The following is a 26,918-nucleotide window of genomic DNA, read 5'->3' as shown; positions in this document are numbered from 1 at the left end:
CGTTCAACGGCAATTAGGGACGGGCACCAAACATTGGCCTTGTCAAAGGTGCCCACATCCCATAAAGGAATAATGCATTGTATTATTAGATTATTTACTTGCTATCACTGAAACAAATTATAAACTACCAACGCCCTTACATGATTTTTAACTTGGTGCTCTCCGAAATTAATTTAATGATGTCCAGAAAGTTGAGATCTTCACAATTTATGTAATGCCTAACTTTAATATGACCTCAGTGTAGTAATAGGCAAAGACTCTTTGTGTCGCTGTCTACCAATAAGGGAAAGAAATTTCGCTGGAGATCCACCACCCATCCCCCAACCGCGAGGGACGAAAGCAGGCAGATTATAATCTTTCAAGCGAATATACCGAGCTATCTCCTGAGAAGGTCTGATGGTCTCCTTGCTTTTCAACGCATCTCCTGCATTGTCTGATTTACTTAGGATGGAATAATTGATAATACCGGAGATAAGAAATGATGAGGACAGCAAAGCACATCCCTGCAAAGGAAGTGACACACACAGAGGGCTTCTTTTTGTTGAGAAAGACAGCTGTACCGTCCATTTTTCTGCTTTGTGCCTGGAACCTGGTTTCGGGGCAGATTCGTTACTCCATTCCAGAAGAATTGGAGCACGGTGCTTTGGTAGGGGAAATCGCAAAAGACTTGGGATTGAATTCAGAGGAGCTGTCAACTCGCAGACTCAGGATCGTTCCTAAAGCACCATTGCAACATTTCGATGTAAATCTCCAGAATGGAATCTTATTTGTGAATAAAAGAATAGACAGGGAAATACTCTGCGGGCAGAGCCTTACCTGTTTACTGCCTTTGGAACTGGAAATTGATGATCCTGTGGAACAGTACGATATCGAGGTCGAGATTGTGGATATAAACGATAACTCTCCCAGTTTCTCGAACAGAGAAATCCGTTTGGAAATTGCGGAGTCTGTTACACCTGGAACCCGGTTTATTTTGGAGGCCGCGCAGGATCCTGATGTAGGAAGCAATTCTGTTCAAAATTACCAACTCACCCCAAATGAACATTTCGTTTTAGATGTAGAGACTCTTGGAAAATGGAAAATTCCTAAATTGGTGCTGAAGCAGGCCCTTGACCGTGAAAAGGAATCATCACAACGTGTTTTGATCACTGCTGTTGACGGCGGAGTACCCGAGAGGTCAGGAACTGCTGAGGTAACTATCATTATCTTAGACACTAATGACAATGCGCCAGTTTTCCAACAGTCCTTGTACGCTGCTAGTTTAATGGAAGATGTTCCACCAGGCACTTTAGTGATTAAACTTAACGCGACGGATTTGGATGACGGGTCCAATGGTGACATTGTTTATTCTTTTAGTAGCTACAGCGAGGAAAAAATACCGGAAGTATTTCGAATTAATTCGAAATCCGGAGAAATCAGCGTAAAGGGAATGTTGGATTTTGAAGAAAAACATCTTTATGAAATTCACGTCGAAGCTAAGGATAAGGGGGCACCATCATTATCCTCGCACTGCACTGTTCGGGTGGACATCAAGGATGTTAATGACAATGCGCCGGATTTGATTCTAAAATCAGTTTCCAGTACAGTCCGCGAGGACGCTCCTACTGGGACATTAGTAGCACTGATCGGTGTCACAGATCGGGATTCTAATAAAAACGGCCGTACTGCTTGTCAGATCTCCCCAGATGTCCCGTTTGAGCTGAAACCTTCCTTTAGGAATTCCTATAGACTGACTATAAATGACATACTGGATCGGGAACGTGCCCAGGAATTCTCAGTGACTGTGACATGTAAAGACGAGGGAAGCCCTCGACTCTCCACAAACAAAACAATTATTGTGCGCATTTCAGATATAAATGACAACGCGCCCAGCTTTACGCAATCTTCACAAACCGTCTATGTGGCCGAGAACAACTCACCTGGTAATTCCATTGGATCAGTGACAGCGTTCGACCCAGACACTGAACAAAACTCCCAGATTTCTTACAGAATTCTGGAAAGTAATGTTCAGGGAGGTCCAGTGTCTTCATATGTTTCTATCAACTCAGAAAATGGCATCATCTATTCGCAGCGGTCCTTTGATTACGAGCAGCTTAAAAGTTTTAAGATCCGAGTTCAAGCTCAAGACGCGGGCTTGCCATTGCTTTCCGGAGACGCCACTGTAAATGTGATTATTCTCGATCAGAATGACAACCCTCCTGTCATTGCAACACCTAGCTCAGTGAGCTACAATAAGACAGCTGTGCCTCGATCTGCCGATCCAGGATTTTTGGTAACGCAAGTAGTTGCTTCTGACGCTGATTCTGGACAGAATGCGCGAATTTCCTATCAAATCGTGCAAGCCACTGACCCGGGTCTATTTCGAGTTTCACATAGCTCGGGAGAAATAAGAAGCGTTCGCCGATTTAAAGATAGCGACGCCACCACACAAAGACTAGTCATCCAGGTAAAGGACAATGGGCACCCGCCTCTCTCCGCCAGCACCACGGTTACACTCACCCTAATTGAGCAGAATGAACAAATTCGGCCAGAGGTTGGCGATCTTCACCAAGATTTACAGCAATCGCCCGACTTGGCATTTTATATAATAATTTCTTTGGGAATAATATCGTTCTTACTTCTTGTTATAATAGTTGCACTTGTCATTGTCATTTGCCCAACGGACGTAGAGCCTGGTCGCACTGGTAACTGTTTTCTTACCAATTGTTGCTGTGCCAGAGAATTAGACTCCAAAGCTAGAATGCATCACTCACATGTTAACCTTCAGGTTGTGCCAGACTCCAAGTTAAATACCAAAGCCCTTGAGGTTCGAGGAAGCGGGTCCCTTTCAGATACGTACCGCCACAAAATTCGATCAGCACCAGAGGCAACCAAGATGAAAATGATGTATTTCGCTCCAGTCAGCCCAACAACCTCTGGAAATTCTAGGAAGAGTATCAGAATGTTTGCATCAGATCAAACAGCAAACACAACGAACAACTGGCCCTGTATATCGAGCGAAGTGAGTATCACACGTTTCAGTAAAGAAAATTAAAAAAGCTTGGAAGAGCACAGGGTATGGACCAGCACCTGGAAGGCACGGATAGCCTGAAGTTCGGGTGCTGATCCAGCTGTTTTGCACTTCCAATATTGTCTCGGGTTTGATTTTACCAAAACCTTCAATGCTAAGTTGCTCGTGAACCAACGTTATTTATGTTACATTTGTCAAATGCAATCCATTGACATTGCTTAATTTCCTAATGAGTGATTGCAATGTAAAACGTTGGACTTTAAATTGGATATTTAGCACTGTAAAATGTTACTTATTTCAATGTCTAACATTGTATTCTGCAGCTGTCACCAAGTTCAATCACCAACTTGTAGAAATACCACATATTCATCAACTAATCATGGACCAGGGCGACTGCAAGTTTCTAGTATGCTCTAAAACTAAAACATGTAGCATCTAATTAAGACTTCTGAATTAATCAAGCACTTTACATATGCATAGATTTCAACCGCCAAATAAATCTTATAACTTGGGCATTTGCTCAACAATTACATTACTCGGTAGCAAAAGACAGATATATTTTAGAAATACATTGGACTAAGGCCAATTTCAGAATACCCTGTTAACTGTAGTTATGAAAATACCATTACTTCATTTTGAAATAGAACTTTTTTCTTCAGTTAACTGTGCCTCAGGTTTGTATATTCACGGCGATAAATTAAGCCACTGAGATAGGTATAATTGCCTGCCATGCTTATATTCAAAAGATATAATTGGGACTACAACATGCCAAAAATAAGTTGGAAAGTTATAATGGGAGTAACATCAGCGAAAGCATGTTTATTATTGTGATACGGTACTTTTACATAATTTCCGTGATCACGGAACACGCATAGGATAGGTATGCAATAAATTGTTGGAATAACTTACCGTGAGACGTCACCGTGGAAACAATTTCCACAATATTCCACATTTCTCATCGTTCGTGCCAGGTGGTGGGGGGGTGGGGGGGGGTGTTGCTAAAGATATTCAATTTTCTGATTGCAAATCCTGAGGGAAATCAGGGTGAACTGATATGGACTAGAGCAGGCATTTAGAAGAAAGGATACGCAGTAAAAGTGAAACATTTATGATTACTCGTTTAATTTTATTGTACTCAGAAAAGGCGCAATAAATAAGAAACACCTCCATCTCTGGCACTGCAATATACACTGCCAGCTGTTGTTTTCATTTTGGTCGTCCTCCATTTCCAACAGCTGCGGCGGAAACATAACATAGGCGCATTTTGCTCTTACTAGACTTTTGTGGAGCCCGGCACCAGCATTTCCTTCTTCCAGCGCTACCATTGGATTCAGTTGTCTTTCCTCTTGTGGCTTCTCGCTGACGCCAGGAGGTGGTGGTGGTTGGGGGGGGGTGGGGGGGGGGGGGGGGGGGCGCGCGGCGGGGGGACTTAATTTAATTCATCGTGCATGAAAAAATATCTCTTTCAGTTGAGTCAGTGCGTCACGTGCACTTTCTTCAATCTTGCAAACTATTATCAGACAAAATTGTTGTTTTGTCTACATCGGGAAAACTAAATATCAATTAGGGGACAACATCACGGGTATCTCCATTTTTTTTCTAACTGCTGACCTGATTTTCCTTTGGCCAGTGGCTTAAATTTTTTAAAATTGACAAAGCCACAGACGTGGGTTTAAGCGGGCTGAGGTAGAAGCAGAGATGGGAAATGGAGTGATACTGGAGGCGGAAATAAGCCATTAAGTGTGATAGAGAGGATATGAGTTTAGAAGCTAAGGTGCATGTCGGTAGGTTGTAAACTGTCTTGTGTAAGGTGAGACAGTGGCCAAGGACAGGCAGAGATCAAGTGCTGAAGCACTCCCAGTCCATATGCAACAAGACCTGGACAATATTCAGGCTTGGTATAATAAGTAGCAAGTAACGCAAATGGCACACAACTGTCAGGAAATGACCATCTCCAACAAGAGAGAATTGAACTATCTCCCTTTGACATTCCATGGCATTACCAACGTTGAATTCGCCTCTATCAACATCTCGGTGTTTCCATTGACCAAAAAGTGAACAGAATCAGCAATATAAATACTGCGGCTGCAACAGCAAGTTAGATGCTGGGATTTCTGCAAATTCTGGGAAATCCTGACTCCCAAAATCCTGTGCATCATTTGCAAGGTACAAGTCAAGAGTGTTATGGAACACTCTCCACTTGCCTGGATTAGTACAGCTCCAATAACACTCAAGATGCTCTACACCACCCAGGACAAAGAATCCCACTTTATTGGCACCCCATCAACCACGTTAAACATTCATTACCTCCGCCATCGACACACAGTAGCAGCAGTGTGTACCATCTACAAAATGCACTGAAAGAATTCACCAAGGCTCCTTAGACAGCACCTGCCAAACCCACCACCACTACCACCTAGAAGGACAAGGGCAACAGACGATTGGGAACGCCATCACTTGCATGGTCATACCCTATCCTGACTTGGAACTATAGCACTGTTCCTTCACTGTCGCTGGGTCAAAATCCTGGAATGACCTCCCTAACAGTACTGTGGGTGTACCTACACCACATGAACTGCAGTGGTTAAAGAAGACAGCTCACCATCACCTTCTCAAGGACACTTGCAGTGGGCAATAATTGCTGCCCACGCCAGTGATACTCACATCCCAAGAACGAATTTTTAAAATGTGACAAGCGTACATAATTTGCAGCGGGAGTCAGAATCCATGCCTTTAGTATTCTCAATGCTTAATGGGGGAATTGTGACTCAGTCAACAGTAAATCTGGGACAGTCAGTCTGACAGCAATGAGCATATATGATGAGCAAAGTGGCCGAAAAGCAGTTCCTGTCGTCAGTATATAATTTAAGTTGATCTCATGTTTGCTTTTTCTTCATTCACGGGATGTGGGCTTCGCTGGCTGAGCTAGCATTTATTGCCCATCCCTAGGTTCTCTTGAGAAGGTGTGGTGAACTGCCTTCTTGAACCTCTACAGTCCACATGGTGTAGCTACGCCCACAGTGCTGTTAGGAAGGGAGTTCCAGGATCTTGACTCAGCGACAGAGAAGGAACGTGATATATTTCTAAGTCAGGATGGAGAGTGACTTAGAGGGGAACTTCCAGGTGGTGGTGTTCCCATGTATCTGATGCCATTGTCCTTCTAGGTGGTATTGGTCGTGGGTTTAGAAGGTGCTGTATAAGGACCCTTGGTGAATTCCTGCAGTGCAACTTCTGGATGGTACACACTGCTGCTACTGTGCATCGGTGGTGGAGGGATTGAATGTTTGTTGGTGTGTTGCCAATCAAGCAGACTGCTTCGTCCTGGATGGTGTCCAGCTTCGTCAGTGTTGTGGGAGTTGCAGTCATCCAGGCAAGTGGGGAGTATTCCATCACATTCATGACTTGTGCCTTGTACAGAATGTACAGAATGTACAGAAAGCTTATGAAATGTTTAATGCACAGAATTTGAGAAGTCAGAAGTTGAGTTATTTGTCACACGATCCCTAGCATCTGACCTGCTGTTGCAGCCATAATATATTTATGGCTACTCCAGTTCAGTTTCTGATACATGGTAACCCCCAGGATGTTGATAGTGGGGGATTCAGTGATGGCAATGCCATTGAACACCAAGGGGCGATGCTTGGATTCTCTCTTGTTGGAGATGGTCATTGCCTGATACTTGTGTGGCACAAATGTTACTTGCCATTAGTCAGCCCAAGCCTGGATATGGTCCAGGTCTTGTTGCATTTGGACATGGACTGCTTCAGTATCTGAGGAGTCACAAATGGTGCTGAACATTGTGCAATCATCAGCGAACATCCCCACTTCTCACTTTATGATGGAAGGCAGGTCATTTACGAAACAGCTGAAGATGGTTGGGCTGAGGACACTACCCTGAGGAACACATGTAGTGATGCTCTGGAGCTGAGGTGACTGATCTCCACCAACCACAACCATCTTCCTTTGGGCTAGGTATGACTCCAACCAGCGGAGACCTTTCCCTCTGACCCACATGGACTCCAGTTTTTTTAGGGCTCCTTGATGCCACACTCAGTCAAGTTCTGCGTTGATATCAATGGCAATCACTCTCACCTCACATCGGGGGTTTAGCACTTTTGTCCATGTCTGAAGCAAGACTTCAATGATGTCTATGGTTGATGATGCCAGAGGTAGATGCAAATGGTGAAGAATGAAGACTAAAGGATAAATAGTTGAAGAATTTCAGAGATAATGCCGTGACAGCAGAAATAAAATCTACACCTGGAAAGATTGACTGACTCCAAGTGCATACATTAAAATAGAATGAGGGCAACCTCACTGAACTGAGCATCAGACAAAACAACATGGCAGAGGATGGTGTGGTAGAGTGTGCAAAATAGTAGAACGATCAAGGATGATGGTGACGATGATGCATCTCAAGTGCACTCATAAGATCAGGTCAAAGATTCTCCTTAAAATCTAACTCATTTGCTCAGTTTTCCATGATCTTTCCTAATGCCCCTTCGACTCTGTGTCATTTCTTATCTAATTACATTTCTATGAAATGTCTTGGGAGGCTGGGAAGTTTAATTTCGTAAACAGTGTTCTCTCTCTCTCTCTCCCTCTCATATATCATATATAATGCAAAATTTAATTTTGTTAAGGTTTTTGAGATAACGTCAAGTATCAGCCGAACCCACTCCAGTAATCAAAAACATTGGATTTACTTCTGGTGAAGAATCGAGGGGGCTAATTATTTTGGCTTTTTGCTATGTCTTAGGATCAATGAAGTCTCCAGAAAAATACAATTATATTTCCTTAATTGTATATCAATTTTACTTACATCTTATGAAAGCTTTATGAAGAAATGAAAATCTATATGATTACATAGTCTTATTAGACTTATCAGGGATGTGTACTTCTGATCAGTGGTACCTGTAAGGGCAGAGAACAGTTTATTTCTCTGGAATGAGGAGTGATACAGGTTTGTCTAACATCAGCCTTTTGTTTTCATTCTTTCATCAATAATGTGTTTGTAAATGCATTATACTATAGCAGGTGATAGTTTCCAGGCTGACCAAATCCCAAAGGGAAACTTGACCAGGCTATCACAACGATTTTGCAATTTGTGTTTATTATGAGAAGGTATGTACACTGAAGTCAGAAGTAAAGATTCCACCACCACCTTTGGAGATTTTAAAGATAAAATCAAAACATTTACTAACAAAAGGGGAAAAAAACACATACCAGATTCCAGTTATACAGCTAATCTTGGTCTTATAACAGTTCCCAGAAGATTTCTACTTAACTAGACTCCCAACTGCACATCCCTTTTCAGGCATCAGTCTAAATAGATTCTTAATCTATAAAACATCTGGCAAAACTACCACAAGCACCCATTGTTGCTATAATGGAAGTATTTCACAGATTCTCTCGCCCTCTCACTTGACAATGAAATTCGAAGGCTTTTAATAAGACCTTGCACTCTGAACCAAAGCAGCACTCCTCCAGGTGGCTAGAGGTTGCTGTTTTGCAGGTTTATTTCACACAGTTCACCTCTCAAGATCTCACGGGGCAACTCCCTTACAACTTTCCATTCTGAAGAAAGGTCATATAGGCTTGAAACGTCAACGCTGGCTCTCTCTCTCCACAGATGCTGTCAGACCTGCTGAGTTTTCCAGCATTTTCTGTTTTTGCTTCAGCTTTCCATCTTTCTTTAAATATATTTTCTCCATCTTGATCTGTAATACCCATTGTTTCAACCATTACTTTGGAAATTACTTTCTCTAGAATATAAAAACCTTTCATGTTGTCCTTATGACCAGCACTTTCAAGAAAAATAAACTTAATAACCTTGCCTTATTTATCTTGCCAGTTGTAAAACATCTTGCCTTTGCTTTTGGGTCAATAAAACATGATATCCCCACTGCTTCTTTACCCATGAACCCCTACAAGATGCAACCATTTTCCTTGTTACCTTCTAATTCTCTTTGAAATTCAAACAACCTCTCAACTTATCCAAAAATGCAAATGTTAGCTCACCCATTTCCTTTTCAGAATGCCTGCTTACAACTATCCCTTTCATACCTGATTCATACCTTGCAGCCTGACTGTCTTTAGTTTAACTCAATTAGTCACACACACACACAACAGAGCCCCACAAGCCTGCTTTAAAGTATTCCCCATAACATTAGTAAAAACATTAGGAAAAATGATATTTCCTTTACAAATGTTGTTAAAATTGGTTTTCAAGTACCTTTTACTGAACGTTTTCGAAGTAATTTTCTGTCCATTTCATGAGCAGTGTGTTGGTGGCAGGTGTAAATGTAGTTTATTGCTTCTCCATCTTGAACAAAAGGATAAGCAATGCCATTTAGCTGTTTCACCCAATGCTCCATTAGAACTCTGCGAGGGTCAAGAGTTGATTCCAGATAAAGTTTGAAGCTACAGGCTCATCATTTTCAATATTTGTGTCATACCTGAAAGTTCGGGAAAATGGTGTTTTTAGTTCGGACAAATAAGCAATTGTATGCTGAGAAGAGAAAATCAACACGCCATGTTTTGTTTTCTGTCTAAGAGTCAAATTACCAGTCTGCAACATGTCCTATTTTTAATCTGCGCATGAAGGTTTCAAATTATTATTCAACTTTTAGATAGCCCGATGTAGCATTTGGATTCCATGCTGATGTTTGACGCAGTCTCAATAAACTCTGTTAATTAGTGTTTACATTTGATTTTTATCTGCCAAGCTTGGCTTAATAATAGCATTCAGTCTCTAAATCAGTACACTATGGGTTCAAGATCCTCTCAGAGACCTGGACACAGGCTGATTCTTTAATGCAATACTAAGCAAGTACACACTATCAGAGCTGTCATCTTTCAGATAAAATGCTAAACTGAGGCATGGCTTTTTTGTCGTTACAAATCATTCCAAGGGGCTATTCAAAGGAGAAGAGGGAAATTCTACCCGTCGACCTGATTAATATGTATCCCTCAAATAACATTAATGAAACAGATCAGCTGATTTCTAGCTCATCGCTTTTCATGGAGCTTTGCTCTCTTCATAGTAGACGAAATCTTGTGCACTTGAAGGCAGAGTCGAGGGTTAGGTAATTACTCGACCCTGACTCCGCGCTGGCTGCTGGGCACCTACCTGGAAATCTTCCCGGAGTCGGCCAATTGTTGTCCATTTAAGAAGGACGGGTCGGTTGCAGAGGCTGCAGACCCAATCAGATGGGCTCAGGCATTGTCGGAGTAGGAACGCGAGACACCTCCATCGCCTTCGAAAGGGCTAGATTTTATTTTAATGAAGGCAATTGCCACAGCTCTGATGTCACCCAAGCGGAGGGAGGCTTCTGGAGGCTGTGGCCTGCTGATAGCTGCGGATCCGGTGAGGTGAGAGGGGGGGCGGTGATGGTGATTTTAGGAGCCTTACGTCAACACCACTCACTCCTTAACCTTCCCAACCAACCGCTGGTAGGCTACATCCAGGAATATACTGGTGGGCAACCTCTGCCATTTGTGATCCGTCTCTGGATCGCCGGAAGCGGGAAGGTGTCAGCCCGTTGAACTGAGAAATTCCTCCCTTCCAGCTCCAGCGGAACCGACACGATTTCGCATAATACTGTTGAGTTTCCTACAATATAACAGTGTCTGTATTGTACCATTCTTCTTTAGCTCTAAAACGCGCGCGTTGAAACGTTCCAAGGGCCTGAAATGCGCAATATAAATTGAAGTTTTTTTCTTGTTGATGTTGATGGGTAGAGTTCCTGTATAGTGTTAGCCTATTGTATGTTTTATTTCCGGGCAATTATTCGTAATTCAAAACACTTAGTTGCTTAACGGAGGGGTTTGACTTCTTCCATATGCGATGCGCATCCACTGGTTTTGAGGCTGATTTGTGAGGAAGGAGGAACATAGTTGAAGAAGTGTAGTCTAGCATAATCTGACCCGTTATTCTGTACTTTGATGAGTTGGTGTCATGTCTCTTTCCTAAAGCTACTTACGTGAAAATCTAATTGACGCAGTTGATGCCAATGAAAGTTATGTGTAACTTACAATGGGGAAGAATCAAATATTTTATATGGACGCTTCCAACTTAACTTTTTCTTTGAGAGTCAGTTTGAAGGGGACAGCCAATTGTTGCATGAGACAGAGCATTTACATAGTAGTAATAAACGTGTCTTCGTCTCATTCCGCTTTATAATTTTCAAACAGAATTAGAAAACAAAAAGTAAACACTGTTTTGTTTAAAGATTTTTTAAGAGTGGAAGTATGAGCTGCATTGAGGAAAATCAGATTAAGGAAAATAGTTCTCTATTCTCAGTGTAACGATTAAGCGTCTGAACCAATTTGTGATCTTGTTCAAATTTTGTTCGTGTATCAAATTGACAAGGAATGCCAGTATTATTAGTTTTCTAACACAGGTAAAGTTTCAGGACGGACTTCCAAAGTGGTGACGTATAATGACTTTGGGTTTTCACTGGGGCAGCCACATTACTGCGAGTATTCCGTTATGCACGGAATATCCTGCTTTCCGGCAAAGTTGATTTGATTCTTCTAAGAGAAAACAAATTATACAAAATTGTTGGTTAAAAAAACTATAGGTAAGAAATTATGGTACAGGCGGCATGTGTGGTCGTCACTGCACAACTAAAACTTCATTAACTTCGGTACTAGATTATTTCAGTTCTCCGAAACTGTTGACGCTATTTCAGTTAATTATGACAGAAGATTATTACAGGCACAATGTACTAACTAATCTTTTCACTGATGTACGATATGACTTTAAGAAGTGCTATGTGTAATTATTGCATAAAACTCTTTGTGTCGCTGTCTACCAATGAGGAATTGAAAAATGAAGAGAGATCCATCAACCCTCCCGCAGCACTGTACACAACGGTGAAGAAGAAAGGGAAAGGAAAGCAGGAACCAGATTGCGGTTGCATCTCAGCCATCTTTGATCTCCTTTGCTTTGGGTCGCTCTGCAATAGGAGGGCATGTTATTTATCAATCATTTTCCTCTGGACTTCGCACGCAGACAGGTAGCTCCGAGTGATATCTGCATTTTATTAATATTTACATCACAGTGTGAAGGAAAGGGCGCCTTCACACAGATAATGCAAACGTTGTTTTTTATTACCTTGCTTTATGTCTGGGGTTTTGCTTCTGCCCAGATTCATTATTCGATTCCAGAAGAACTCGAAAACGGCGCTTTTGTTGGGAATATCGCTAACGATATTGGATTAGATGTAAGAGAGCTGTCCAGCCGTAGGTTTCGGATCATGTCAGTTGCAAAGAAAAGGTATTTTGAAGTAAATTTAAAGGATGGTGTTTTGTTTGTTAATGACAAAATTGACAGGGAGCAGCTCTGCGGTCAAACTCCTACGTGTTTACAAAACATCGAGATTGTAACAGAAAATCCATTAAAACTGTACCGTGCTGAGGTTGAAATACAGGATTTAAATGACAATTCCCCCAGTTTTTCGCAGGATGTGCTATCTTTGGAGATTCTTGAGTCAACTCCACCGGGAACTCGTTTTCCACTTCAGAGCGCGCATGATCCCGACGTCGGTACAAATTCTGTTCACACTTACATCCTCAGTCCGAATGATCATTTCGCATTGGATGTTCACAACAGCAGTGATGGAACTAAAAGTGTGTATTTGTTGCTTAATAAATTCTTCGACAGAGAAGAACAAGCCGTCCATACCTTACTTCTCAGTGCCTTAGATGGCGCGATTCCAGCGCGAACTGGTAATGCCCAAATTATAATCACCGTCCTTGATGTCAATGACAATGTGCCTGTATTTGATCAGCCCGTTTATTGGGTGAAAGTGATTGAAAATGTAGTCGTCAACACATTGGTTATTAATCTCAATGCTACTGATTTGGATGAAGGTACTAATGCGGATATAATCTACTCTTTCAACAGTTACACCCCAGGCAGAGTACGTGAACTGTTTAGTATAGAACCGTATACAGGAGAAATCATTGTTAAAGGAGTGTTGGATTACGAAGAAGCCAACGTCTACGAGATTAATGTGCAAGCCAGGGACCAGGGTGCCACTTCTGTACCTGTATATTGCAAAGTTGTAGTGGGGATTGTGGATATGAATGACGTCGAACCTGAGATGACGTTGATGTCATTATCCAGCCTCATAAGTGAAAATGCTACGATCGGAACTATGGTAGCCCTAATAAGTGTAACGGATCCCGAATCTGGAGTAAACGGTAATACTAGTTGTTATATTCGCAATAACCTCCCATTCCAGTTGAAATCGTCTTTCAAGAACTCTTACATGTTGGTCACTAATGCTTTATTGGACAGGGAAACTGTTTCCCAATACACAATTAACGTCACGTGTTCGGACGCTGGATCTCCTCGTCTCTTTGCCAACAAAATCATTCCCCTGGAGATCTCGGATATTAATGACAATCCGCCACGCTTCACGAAGTCATCATATACAGCCTACGTATCAGAAAATAATACACCAGGTACACCTATCTGCTCTGTGACTGCTTTTGATTCTGACCTCGGTCAGAACTCTGTCATTTCTTACTCCCTTGGGGCGAATTCGAAGATTCGAGGTACGTCCGTCATGTCTTTTGTATCTATCAATTCAGAAAGTGGTGAAATATTTTCACAGCGTTCTTTTGATTATGAGCAATTTAAGAACTTTCAAATCTACGTTCAAGCTCAGGATGCGGGAATCCCAGCCCTCAGCAGTGATGTTATTGTGAATGTAGTTATCCTCGACCAAAATGACAACTCTCCTGTAATTGTATCTTCTCAGACAAATAATGGAACGCACATATTGATACCTCGATCTGCGCATCCAGGCTACCTGGTTACAAAGGTGACTGCAATTGATGCAGATTCTGGGCAGAATGCCAGACTGATTTATCAATTGATTCAAGCTACTGATCGAACTCTTTTCACTGTAACGCGCAATTCAGGAGAAATCAGAACGATACGGCTCTTTGAAGAGAGAGATTCAACTACACAAGTGCTTGTAATCTTGGTGAAGGACAATGGGCATCCTTCCCTCTCTACTACTGCCACAGCCACATTGTCATTGATGGAAATGACTGCTGAACTTATGTCAGGCATTAGCAATCAGCCCCAAAATATTGAACATTCTTCGAATTTGGCCATGTATATAGTTATTTCACTTGGGGCAATCTCATTAATCCTTCTGTTGATAATTATTGCTCTTGTTACAACTATGTGCCACAATAGCAATGATCACGGTGTCGACAGTTTTCCGAACACGTGTTGCTCTAGACGTGAGATTGCAAACAATGTGTTGAAGCAATCTAATGCCCCCAGTGTTCAACCAACCGCAAATTTTATGGAAGTTCGCGGAACCGGGTCCCTCTCTGAAACATACTGCTACAAGGTTCGCTCAACAACTGAACTAGACAAGAGGAATTACGTATTTCTCACGCCTTTCAGTTCTGCAACGCGTAGAAGCGAAACAAAGGACATGTATTTCTCAGAGTGCAATCAGCAGATGAAACAAAATGTCAATATTGCCCGTGAGGTAAGACAAACGAATATAGAACAAACTGAACCCATTATACACCCGCCTACGCAAAATGATAGGGCGATAGCTGTAAAATGTGATGTTACTGAAGCGAATTGACACCATCCTAAAGTAGATGTTGTCACTTCAGTGTAATTAAATAAATTGGTGGACGAAGAAAATATTTTGCCAGATTTCTATCAGCTCTGTTACCTTGTGTTACTTTTCATATTTTTATCTTAATTGAGAGATTCAATTTCATCTAAAATACAATCTTATTTACATGTTGGTTCGATCTCTTCAAGACTAACCTATTTCCCTTAAGCGGTGGGCACGGTTTTAACGTAATTGATAGAAGGATTAGAGGAGAATTAAGGAAAAGCTTTTCCCCTAAAGAGAGATGATGCATTGACCTTAGTGCGTACTAGATGGTCGAGACATAAACCCTTGCCAAATTAAAAACATAACTTCAAAATTTACCAGAAATGTCATAACCTACTGCTCTCTGGACCAAGAACTGGGAAGTGGGATTAGGCTGCTTACATCATTTTCGGCGCCACATATACGATGGATCGAATGGCCTCATTCTGTGCTGTAAATGTCCTACGTTTCTATGGATCAGCAAACAAAAATTACATAAGTTGGATGTGCTTTGTATAATTTAAGAACCAATTATTAGGTGTGTTATGAATTTTGCAGTGTTGTGAAACCTAATGGGAAAATAGCCACAGGATTTTGCATGTATTTGTGCCAATTTTCTTCCTTTGTCTTCTGGGGGAGCTAAATAATTCCTTGTAGATTTCCTTGGGTATTGACTTTCTCCACTGTCCGACTCAATTAACCAACAACTTAACCTACATTTGCACATTGAGGTAGTAGCAAGCTCCAACGCATTTCACAGGGGCATAATCGGACGAAAGTGTGCCAGTCAAGGAATTATTAGGACAAAGAGGCGGGGTATAAACAGAGTCTTGGGAAAGGAGAGACAGGGAGATTCAAAGACGTTTGGGGAGGGAAGTCGAGAGATCAGGGCTTATACAGCAAAAGGCACAGACGTGAATAGTGGATAAAGACATCAGGCGAGTCACAGGAGGCGAGAATTAGAGAAATATAGAATCCTCCCAGGGTTGTAGAGCAGGAGGAAGTTTCAGGTCAAGAGCTGGTTGCGACAATGCAGTGATTTAAGCACCAGGATGGGATTTTAAAAAATAAAAGGCATTGGTGCATCTGATCCAATATAGTTCGGTAAGCACAGTGGTAATGGCTGAACATGATTTGGTGTCTGTTAGGGTGCGGCAAGCAGAATTCTGAATGAGCTCTAGATTATGGAGCTTTTATGAAGATGGGAGACTAGTCAAGAGATTATTTATTCTGGAGATATTGGTATTACTGTAGTGCCATCCTTGCATTTCCTGGTATGATGATGTACGCCATCATAGTCAACTCTGTGTTAACCATCGCCTGCTGTGGTTCAGGAACCTCATTCTTACATGAGAGCCATGTTTTGCATGGGGAATGGAAAATAATAGCAGGGAAGTTATACTGCAGCTGTTCAGGGCATTGGTGAGACACATCGAGAGTACTGTGTACAATTTAGGTCTCCTTATTTGGAAAGATATATATACAATTGCGTTAGAAGCAGTGCAGGGAAGGTTCAATCTTTTCATTCCTGGGATGAGGGGCTTATCTTATGAAGAAAGGTTGAAAAGATTGAGTCTATACCCATTGGAGTTTAGAAGAATGAGAGGTGATCTTAATGAAACATAAGATCATGAGGGAATTTGATAAGGTAGACACCGTGAGGATGTTTCCACTTGTGGGCGAGATTACAAACAAGGGGCAAAGTTTAAAAATAACAGGTCGATATTTTAAGATGGAGATGAGGAGTTTTTTTTTTCCTCTCAAAGTCTCAGTAGTATGTGGAATTCTATTCCCCAGAAGCCGTGGAGGCTGGGTCATTGAATTTATTCAAGACAAAGTTAGGCAGATTTTTGGTAGACAAGGAGGCCAAGGATTATGGGAAGCAGATGGCAAAGTAGATTTGAGACTACAACCAGATCAACCATGATCTTACTGAATGGCAGAGCAGGCTTGAAGAGCCAAATGGTCTATTTCTGTTCTTAAGTCCAATGTTCCTATGTCTCAACCACATTTGCTGCAGAGCAAAAAAGTGGACCTTTTTTGGCATAGGATTCACTGGCCTCTGATTTTCTCGGCCAGGTGAGCTAATATTTCTGCTCACCTCTTCCAATTCCCCTCCAAACAGTCAGTCTCCAGAGGTCACAGGCTTCACAAATTGTCTCACAGTTGACAGTGACATTGTCCCTCATCTTCATATCTCACTTGCAGGTATCGTTGTATCTGAGGTATTGATGCACATCAGGCCATCAACCAGTAGCTAGTTCACCACAGGAAGCCTTCAGGTTTACAGCCATCACCCATTTGATGAATGTAGCTGGCCAATGCTGACACTGTTGCCTTAGCAATGAGGTGTATGCTGACGGAGTTAGCATAGTCTGGGACCTCTGAATTGGTGATCTTGTCCTACCAAGAGATGTATGAGGCAGCAGAGGTAGAAACTGTTCAGCCTTTTCATCTGCCTAGCATATGTTGTTCAGATATCACTACTGTAAAGGAGTGCACTGAGCCCACAGGCTTAGTAATCTTGTAGGTTTGTATTCTTAGTCAGATTGCTGTTGTCCCGCACTCACTTACTCAGTTTGGACTTAACAGCTGCAGTTTTACAACGTGTGTGTTGATCTCAGTATCAAGTGACAGATTGCCAGTAGTTGTAGACCCTAGATATATGAAACTATCATCTACCTCCAGCGTCACATTATCAATGCTGATAGACAATGGTATGGCAATGTCCTGGACCATGATATTTGTCTTCCTGATGCCGATGGTCAAAGCAAACTTTTTTACAGGTGTGTGAGAGTCAGTCCATTTGCTGCTGGAGGTGTTCCTCATTATGAAATGCTACAGTGGCATTGCCAGTGAACAACTCGCTGATGAGGAAGTGGCATACTTTTGCCTAGGATACCAGGCAAGCAAGGCTAAACAGCTTTCTGTCAGTTCTGGTATATAAGTAAACATTCTTTGTAGATGAACTGAGTGTACCAGAAAGCAGCAGAGAAGGGAATATGCTAGAGTATCAGTGCCAAAACACAACCCTGTTTGACACCACTTCGGATCTCAAAGGGTTCAAAGCTGACCTTACCCATCATGTTGTTGTGGAAAGAGGGTATCGCATTGAGCAGTTTCGGAGGGCAAACAGTTTTCTCTAGCAGCTTAAATAGACCACATCTGCTCACATGGTTGAATGCTTGGTGAAATTGATGAAGGCGATCTGCAGTGGTTTTCTTTTGTTTGTGGCATTTCTCTTGCAGCTACCAAACTGAGAAATCATGTCAATTGTGGATCTTCTAGTTCTGAAAACAGACTGGAGGTAAAAAAAGCATGAATGAACATTTCAGCAGCAGGTGTGATGAGGCAAGGGCAGGAAAGGCCGATATTACAGAGCTGGCAGTAGCCAGCCTTTGTGCTGGAAAGGTCAAGTGCCAAATGTTCAGTACAGGGTCAGTCAGGACTGCAAGGTTCCAAATAATCTGATTTCAGATAGAACACTTATCAGATAAGAGGATGAAATCAGTCATCTATTTTAAATAAAGGGAACATGCACCTGAAAAGTCACATCAGAACACAACAGAATATTGCATTTAATTAGATCATCATGAATATTTCATTTTTGCATTTCTTTTTATTCATTCATCGGATGTGGGTGTCACTGGACAGGCCAAAATGTATTGCCCACCCCTAACTGGCCTTAACAAAGGTAAAGAAACTGCAAATACAAGGTAATAGGGGATATTGTATAAGTGTCGATTTCCTTGCAGCCAACTGAAAGTCATGAGAAGGTTAGTACCTTATTAGACTGTAGTATGTTGGTGTGCCTTTGATCGCATCCAGCTGTGGCCTTGACCGATCGCTTTCTTTGCCAAAGCTGCCAATACATTTAGTATTAAGCTATCTGTCACGTGAAAGCCACCACTGGTCTTCATTGAATATAACAGTGTCCTTTCTTTATCAGTTGTTATTTTGAGGTTCGCTTGCTCTGTTTTATTGCAAACAATATGGCTTAGGTCTTTATCCGGAATATCATATATTTAGTACACTTTTATGTCAGAGTAAGAATTATTCAGATCAGGCCTTAAATCTAGGTCACATTTGCCTGTTTGGTTGAATGTTAATGATGCAATGAAATTTTTCAAGGTGATGCAATGGTTTACCTGTACCTCATAGACAAAGGTTGTCCTTGCACTAATGCTAGAAAACTAGATTAATTGCTCGTTCATTTCATTCTTTTATAGGAATTTGCTTTGATTCAATTTCCTCTGGCTTTGTTTGAATGCAACTACTTTCAACATAAATTTGTTTTACCTTTTTAAGACTTTTGTAAAACTGGGTATAAGATGTTGAAGCTAAGGCTCCTTTTTGTTTTTAACATACATCGACGTTCAACTATCGTAATGAATGAAACAGCTGTCCTCCTACCTAATTGTTTTTAGCTTGATCTGCCATGAAAATACTGGGGTAGAAATTGGCACACACTTCACAAGCTTTCCTGCCCCGAGTCCAGGGCAGTAGCAGGGCGGTCGATGTCAGAAGGGAACTTGATGCCATTCTGGTCGGCTGCTGGAATGGAACACAGGATATGCTCCTGTGACACAGAAGCAGAGGCATCATTTAAATATGATAATAAGGGCCATGAGACTTAATCACCTTTGCCTCATTCTTGCCCCTGGAATCAGAATGTTGGTGGGTTGAAGTCCCAATATAGAGATTTGAACATATAGGCCCAAGGCCCAAATCATCAATGGAACTCCTGATGCACAGAATTACATGGAATTTGCCTGGGATGTTACTCCATTGTGCTGATTCACTGCTGCCCAGGACTCTACACAAATGTCTCTGACCCGGACCTTAGGGTGGTGATTTGGGCTAGGTACATGGGACTTACCTGCGGGTTTACGCTGGAGATATTAGACAGTTTAAAACCTGGTCTGACAGATGAGTAGCTCCACAACAGCCCAATTCCACTCCCAATCAACCTCTCGACCACCCAATTAGCCCCCGGACCTCATCAGCACGAATCAGATTGGCAAAGGTAGCCTGGAAAATTACTTCATAGATAGTTATTGAGATGGTTTCTTATAGCACAGCCAACTCGAGACCAGGCTATTTGAGATTTGGTAATGTTCAATGAGATAGAATTAATGAAGAACCTCATAGTGAAGGAGCCCCTAGGTACCAAAGATCGTATCATGAATGAATTTCACTTTCTATTTGTAGGAGAGAAGATTGGGTCTCAGACTAATGTTCTATTGTTTCAAACGTAAGTAAGGGCAATTATAGATATACAAAGACAGAGCTGGCTAATGTGAACTTGGAAATTTGGCTAAGGGATAGGTCAGTAGAGATGTCGTGGCAAACATTGAAGGAGATATTTCACAACACTCAGCAAAGATACATTCTAGTGAGAAATAAAGACTAGAGGAGATGGGTACACAAGCCATAGCTAACTAAGGAAGTTGAAAATAGTATCAAAATAAAAGAAAAAAGTGTACAATTCTGTGAAGATCAGAGGCAGGTCAGAAGATTGAAAAGAATATTAGCAACAACAGCAAAGAATGACAAAAAGAATAGTAATAAAGAGGGAGAAGTTAGAGTATGAGAGAAAGCTAGCTAAGAATATAAAGCAGACCATTTCTACAGGTACTTAAAAAGGATAAGAGTAAGTAAACTGAGTGTTGGCCCTCCAGAGAGTGAGTCAGGGAAATTAATAATGGAAGATAAGGAAATGACAGATTAATTGGACAGCTATTTTGCACCTGTAGTCACTGTAGAAGATACAAATAACATCCCAGAAGTATTTGTGAATCAAGAGGTGAGAGGGAGGAACTTATAACAATTACAATCATTACAGAAAGGTTAATGAGAAAATTAATAGAACTAAATTCTGACAAGTCCCAAGGTACTGATGGACTTCATCCTTGGGCCTTAAAGGAAATAGCTGCTGAGATAATAGACGCATTGGTATTATTTTTACAAAATTCACTAGGCTCTGAAGAGGTCCAACCAGATTAGAAAATGGTGGATGTAACTCCTCTAATTCAAGGAGAGAGACAGAAAACAGGACACTACAGGCCAGTTAGCTTAACGTCTGTCATAGGGAAATGCTGGAGTCTATTTTTTAAATTCATTTACAGGATCTGGGTAGACCAACATTTATTGCCCATCCTTTATTGCCCTTTAGAAGGTGGTGGTGAGCTTTCTTCACGAGCCGCTGCCATCTCTGTTGTGTAGGCACATGCATAGTGCTGTTTGGGACAGAGTGCCAGGATTTTGAACCAGTGACAGTGAAGGACCGCCAGCATATTTCCAAGTCAGGATGGTGAGTGGCTTGGAGGGGAACTTCCAGGTGGTAGTGTTCCTGTGTGTTTGTGGCCCATACCCTTCTAGATGATAGGGTTCATGGGTACAGAAGGTGTTGCCCAAAGAGACTTGGTGAATTTCTGCAGTGCATCTTGTTGATGATACACATTGCTGCCACTTTTTGTCAGTGTTGGAGGGAGTATATGTTTGTGGAAGGGGTGCCAATCAAGCAGGCTGCTTTGGCCTGGATACATCAAGCTTCTTCAGCGTTGTTGGAGCTGCACTCATCAGGCAAGTGGAGAGTATTCAATCACATTCCTGACTTGTGCCTTGCAGATGGTGGATAGGCTTTGTGGAGACAGGAGGTGATTTACTCACCACGGAATTCCTGGCATCTAACTTGCTCAGTTATAGGCAGTGTTTATATGACTAGTCTAGTTCAGCTTCTGGTTAATGATAGCCCCCAGATGTTGATAGTGGGGAACTCAATGATGATAATGCCATTGAATGCCAAGGGGCAACAAATAGGTTCTCTCTTGTTGGAGATGGTCATTGCTTGGCACTTGTAGCTGTACTCAAACAATTTGTTTTGGGGCATGGCAAATTCTGGAGCACAAGTCTTCAGTGCTATTGTTGGAATATTGTCAGGGCCCATAGCCTTTGCAGTATCCACTGCCTTCAGCCACTCCTTGAAACACATGAAGTGAATTGAATTGGCTGAAGACTGGCATATATGATGCTGGGATCTCCAGCGGAGGCCGAGATAGATTGCCCAGTCAAGACTATTGGCTGAAGGTTGCTTCGAATGTTTCAGCCTTATCTTTTGCACTGATGTGCTGGGCTCTTCCATCATTGAGGATGGGGATATTTGTGAAGCCTCCTCCTCCAGTGAGTTGCTTAATTGTCCATCACCATTCATGACTGGATGTGGCAGGCCTGCAGAGCTTAGATTTGATCTGTTGGTTGTGGAATCGCTTAGCCCTGTCTATCACTTGCTGCTTATGTTGTTTAGCACACAGGACCGGTGTTGTAGCTTCACCAGGTTGACACCTCATTTTTAGGTATGCCTGATACTGTTCCTGGAATACCCTCCTGCACTCTTCACAAAACCAGGTTTGATACCCTGGTTTGGTGAGAATGGCAGAGCGGGGGATATGACAGGCCATGAATTCACAGATTCTGCCGCTGCTGATGGCCCACAGCGCCTCACAGATGCCCAATCTTGAATTGCTAGATTTATTCAAAATTGATCTCATTTAGGACAGTACTAGCACCATTCAACACAATGGAGGGAATCCTCAATATGAAGGCAGGACTTCATCTCCACAAGGACTGTGCAGTAGACTCCTACTGATACGGTTATAGACAGATGCATCCGCAGCAGGTAGGTTGGTCAGAATGAGGTCAAGCATGTTTTGTCCTCTTGTAGGTTCCCTCACCACTTGCTGCAGGCCCAGGCTAGCCGCTGTGTGCTTTAGGACAAAGCCAGCTCAGACTGTAATGGCTCTACTAAGCCACTCTTGGTGATAGACATTGAAGTATCCCACCCAGAATACATCTGCACCCTTGCCACTCTCAGTTCTACCTCCAAATGGTGTTCAACATGGAGAAGTGCTGATTCATCCTCAGAAGCGAGGAAGGGGGTGCATGGGGAGGGGGCAGGGCATGGGGGGGTGGGTGGGGGCGGTGTGGTTGGTGGAACATGGTAATTGGCAAGAGGTTTCCTTGTCTATATATGGCCTGATGCCATAAGACTTCATGGGATCGATATTGAGGACTCCCAGGACAACTCCCTCCTGACTGTATACCACTGTGACACCACCTCTGCTGGGCCTGTCTTGCTGATGGCACAGGATATACCCAAGGGTGGTGATGGCAGTGTCTGGGATATGATCTGTGAGGCATAATTCAGTGAGTCTGGCAACGTCAGGATGTTGCTTGACTAGCCTGTGAGACAACTCTCCAAATTTTGGTACAAACCCCCAGATGCTAGTAAAGAGGACCTAGCAGGTTCAACAGGGCTGGTACCTAAATCGATGTCGGGTGGTCCATCCAGTTTCATTCCTTGTTATTGACATTTTAGAGGTTTGATACAATTGAGTGGCTTGATAGGTCATTTCAGAAGGCATTTACAGTTAACCACGTTATGTGGATCTGGAGTTACAGATAGATCAGACCAGGTGAGGAAGGCAGATTTCCTTTCGTAAAGGACATTGGTGAACCAGATGGGTTTTTACGACAATTGACAATGGTTTAATGGTTATCATTAAACTTTTAATTCTAGGTTTTTATTGAATTCAAATTTTACCATCTGCCATGGCAGCTGTCGAAGCTGGGCCCCCAGATGTAATACCTGGAAACTTGGAAAATCTAAATGCCATCTGGTTTATGGAAGGAAAATCATGCTTTCCTCTTTTAGGAAATAACTGCTAATGTAGATAAAGGCAACACAGTGGATATACTGTACTTAGATTTCTAGGAAGCATTTGACAAGGTGCCACATCAAATGTTACTACAGAAAATAAGAACTTATGGTGTAGAGGTGGGGTACCATATTAGCAGGGATACATGGATAGAAGATTGGTTAGGTAACAGGAAACAGAAAGTATGCATAAATGGGTCACTTTTGGGTTGGCAAGATGTAACAAGTGGAGCACCTCAGGGATCAATGCTGGGGCCTCAATTATTTACAATCAATACAAATTATTTGGATGAAGGGACCGAATGTATGGTTGCTAAATTTTCTGATGACACAAAGATAAGTTGGAAAGTAAATTGTGAAGAGGACATAAGGGGTCTGCAAAGGGATACAGGTAATTTAAGTGTGTGGGCAAAAAATTGGCAGATGGGGTATAATATGGGAAAATGTGAACTTGTCCAGTTTGGAAGAAAGAATAGTTAAGCAGCACATTATCTAAATGGAGTGAGATTGCAGGACTCTGAGGTACAGAGGCATCTTATGTCCTTGTACAGGAATCACAAAAAAGTTAGTATTCAGCTACAGCAAGTGATTAGGAAGGCAAATAGAATGTTGTAGTTTATTGCAAGGGGAATTGAATATAAAAGTAGGGTTGTTTTGCTACAGTTGTACAGAACATTGACGAGGCCAGATCTGGAGTATTGTTTACAATTTTTGTCTCCTTATTTAAGAAAGGACAAAATTGCATTGGAAGCTGTTAAGAGAAGGCTCATTCAACTGCTTCCTGGAATGAGGGGGTTATCTTATGAAGAAAGATTGGACAGCTTGGGCCTGTATCCAATGGAGTTTAGAAGAATCAGGGGTGATCTTATTGAAACAGATAAGATTCTGAGGTGACTTGACAGAGTGGATGCTGCAAGGATGTTTCAGCTTGTGGGAGAGCCTAGAACTAGGGGACAAAATTCTAAAACAAATGGTCTCCCATTTTGGACAGAGATGGATTTCTTTTTCTGCCAGAGGGTCATGAGACTGTAAGACTCTGTTCCCAGAGAGTGGTGAAGGCATGGTCATTGAACGTTTTTAAGGCAGAAGTATATGAAACCTTGACTAACGAGGAAAACAAAGGGTATTCGGGTTTGGCAAGATAGTTGCGTTGAGGCCACAATTAGATCAGCCATGATCTTATTGAATGGTGGACCGGGTTTGAGGGGCAGAATAGCCTATTCCTGCCCCAAATTCATGTGTTTGTATATTTGCATGTACATGACTCTGCCCTGATGATCCAACTACACCTTGATCACCGAATTACACCCAACCACCTGATGACCCCACCCCATGATCACCAAGCTACACCCCTGACCACCCAACTTCCCAACTCCTGGCCGACTACCCCACAACCACACAGTACCTCCAACCCAATCCGACTACCCAGCCGTGCACCCAATTACCCCCCACCACTGACCCAACCCAACTACTCCACAACCACTCACTTACCCTGACCCAATCCAAGCATCTGGCTGAGCACCCAACTGCCCCCAACACAATCCGACTACCTCCTACCATCTACCTACCCCCTGACCAGACCTAATGACACCCCTGACACAACCTGACTGCCCTTCAACTACTCAACTACACCTAACCACTCTACTGCCTCTCAATCTGACCTGACTAACTCTCCCGACTACCCAACTATACCCCAAACCCAAATTGGCTTCCCCTCTACCACCCAAGTACCCAACGACCTGACCCAACGACATCTCAAAGCACCTGACTACCATCACGACCAACCGATTATCTCTGTTCCAACCTAACTATCCCTAACCTAACAACCTGACTACCACCCCAACCATCTGACTGCCCCCACCACCTGATTACCCCATCTGACCCAACCTAATTAACTCCTTGGCCTGACTCGATTCATTCAACCACATGAACACCCCACCGAGACCTGACCCAATTTCTCCTTAACAACCAGACCTTTCCCTGGCATAAACCAACTACCCCCAGATTTGAATACCACCCCAACCTCGGGACTGCCCCTGACCACCCAAATACTCCACCTGCCCCAAGCCGACTAGCCCCAACCGCATGACTATCCCAGCCTGACCTGACCCAACTATCCACACAGACACCCGACCTTGATGTGACCCAACCCAACCACCCCCACACTCGACCAACTCCAAAAATCCAAATCCTCCCGACCACCCAACTACCTCCACACACCAGACCTGCAGAACAATTCAACAACTGACTATTCCCGTGACCTGATCTGGCTGCCAACCCACTGATCGGACCCGACTACCACCCCCCCTCATTCCCATTACAACCTGACCTGACCCCTGACCCAAACCTACTACCCTGTTGACCACCCAACTACTCTGTAACAATCTGACTACCTCATTAACCACCTGAGTGCACCCCAAACCAACGATGCACTTACTCACATACCAAGTGACCCACTTACTCGCATCACCCACTTCACCAACCTACACAATTCACCCACCTCAGTCACCTCACCAAGTACCTACCTCACCCACCTATCCATTCAACCATCTCATCCACCTACACACTTTACCCACTTGCCAACCTACCCAATCACCTATCTCACACAACATACCACCTCCACACCTATCCATGTCACCCATCTACCCTTTCACTAACTCACCCGTTTGTTTATTCACTTATTCACTCACCTATTTACTCATGCATTCACTCATCCATTCACCCACAATGATTCATTGAAAGATTGGGCCTTTAAAACTTTCCTAAATTTGGCAGCCAGTGCCATAAAACAGCAGACATGACCTCTCCTTTCCCCAACTCTACTACAATTCATTGGGCTTAGTTGTGAGATGTTCTGCTGCCCATTTGTGTGTCAGCCTGGATTGGAAGATCCCCCAAAAAAGGGCAGTAGTGTTGAGTCTGTAACTTTTTGTAGATCACTATCTATTGTGGCATTCTGGTGCATCACAAATGAAGTTCTGCATTGCCTGACATGCCATCTTTCTAATGATACATTAAACCGATGCAACCTTTGAAGAAGAGCAAAGGGCATTAAAGATCATGCAAGCTTGCTGTGCATGAGCTGTATACATTACACATTTACTAAACTTCAAAATGATTTAATAACGTATAAAGTGTTTTGCGATGTCCTCAGACCATGAAGGGCTTTAATAATATTTCTCAGAATTTATGGAGGCAGGTCCAATTTCATTGCATTTCTCTGTTATGAATTTGTAGATTTAATTTATCTGGATTTTCACACCAACATACACTGATTGGGCTGAGTGTCTGTTTCTGTGCTATGTATCCTTTGTTCTGTGAATTACTTAATGTGTGAATGCTGCTAAGTGTACAATACTCAAGCCTTCCAAATTAGAAGCCAAAACACCAGCAAGGAGGCCTGCAATGAGCTCCGTAAGCTTAAAGAAGAGGGAAAAATAAACAAGGATGGAGGAGGCATTACGGTATTATACCTGAATCTTATGGAGTTGCACTGTATAAAGGAACGTTTTTCAACAGGGAACAGTCACATGCCTATGCAGCA

General features: G+C 42.5%; 1 protein-coding gene across 1 annotated transcript in view; it reads left to right on the top strand.

The window, feature by feature from the left end:
* LOC121281391 overlaps window positions 1–14,637 on the top strand; it is a 49,684-nt gene extending 35,047 nt beyond the window's left edge. The window contains exons 3-4 of the mRNA XM_041194334.1: window positions 605–3,001; window positions 12,079–14,637. Coding sequence (XP_041050268.1) covers window positions 605–3,001; window positions 12,079–14,637 — 4,956 coding nt within the window. The remainder of the gene's footprint in view (window positions 1–604; window positions 3,002–12,078) is intronic.
* Window positions 14,638–26,918: the final 12,281 nt, after the last annotated feature.

This window comes from Carcharodon carcharias, chromosome 8 (assembly GCF_017639515.1).
Source record: "Carcharodon carcharias isolate sCarCar2 chromosome 8, sCarCar2.pri, whole genome shotgun sequence".
Lineage (NCBI taxonomy): Eukaryota > Metazoa > Chordata > Chondrichthyes > Lamniformes > Lamnidae > Carcharodon > Carcharodon carcharias.
This window is presented reverse-complemented; position numbering and strand designations above follow the sequence as displayed.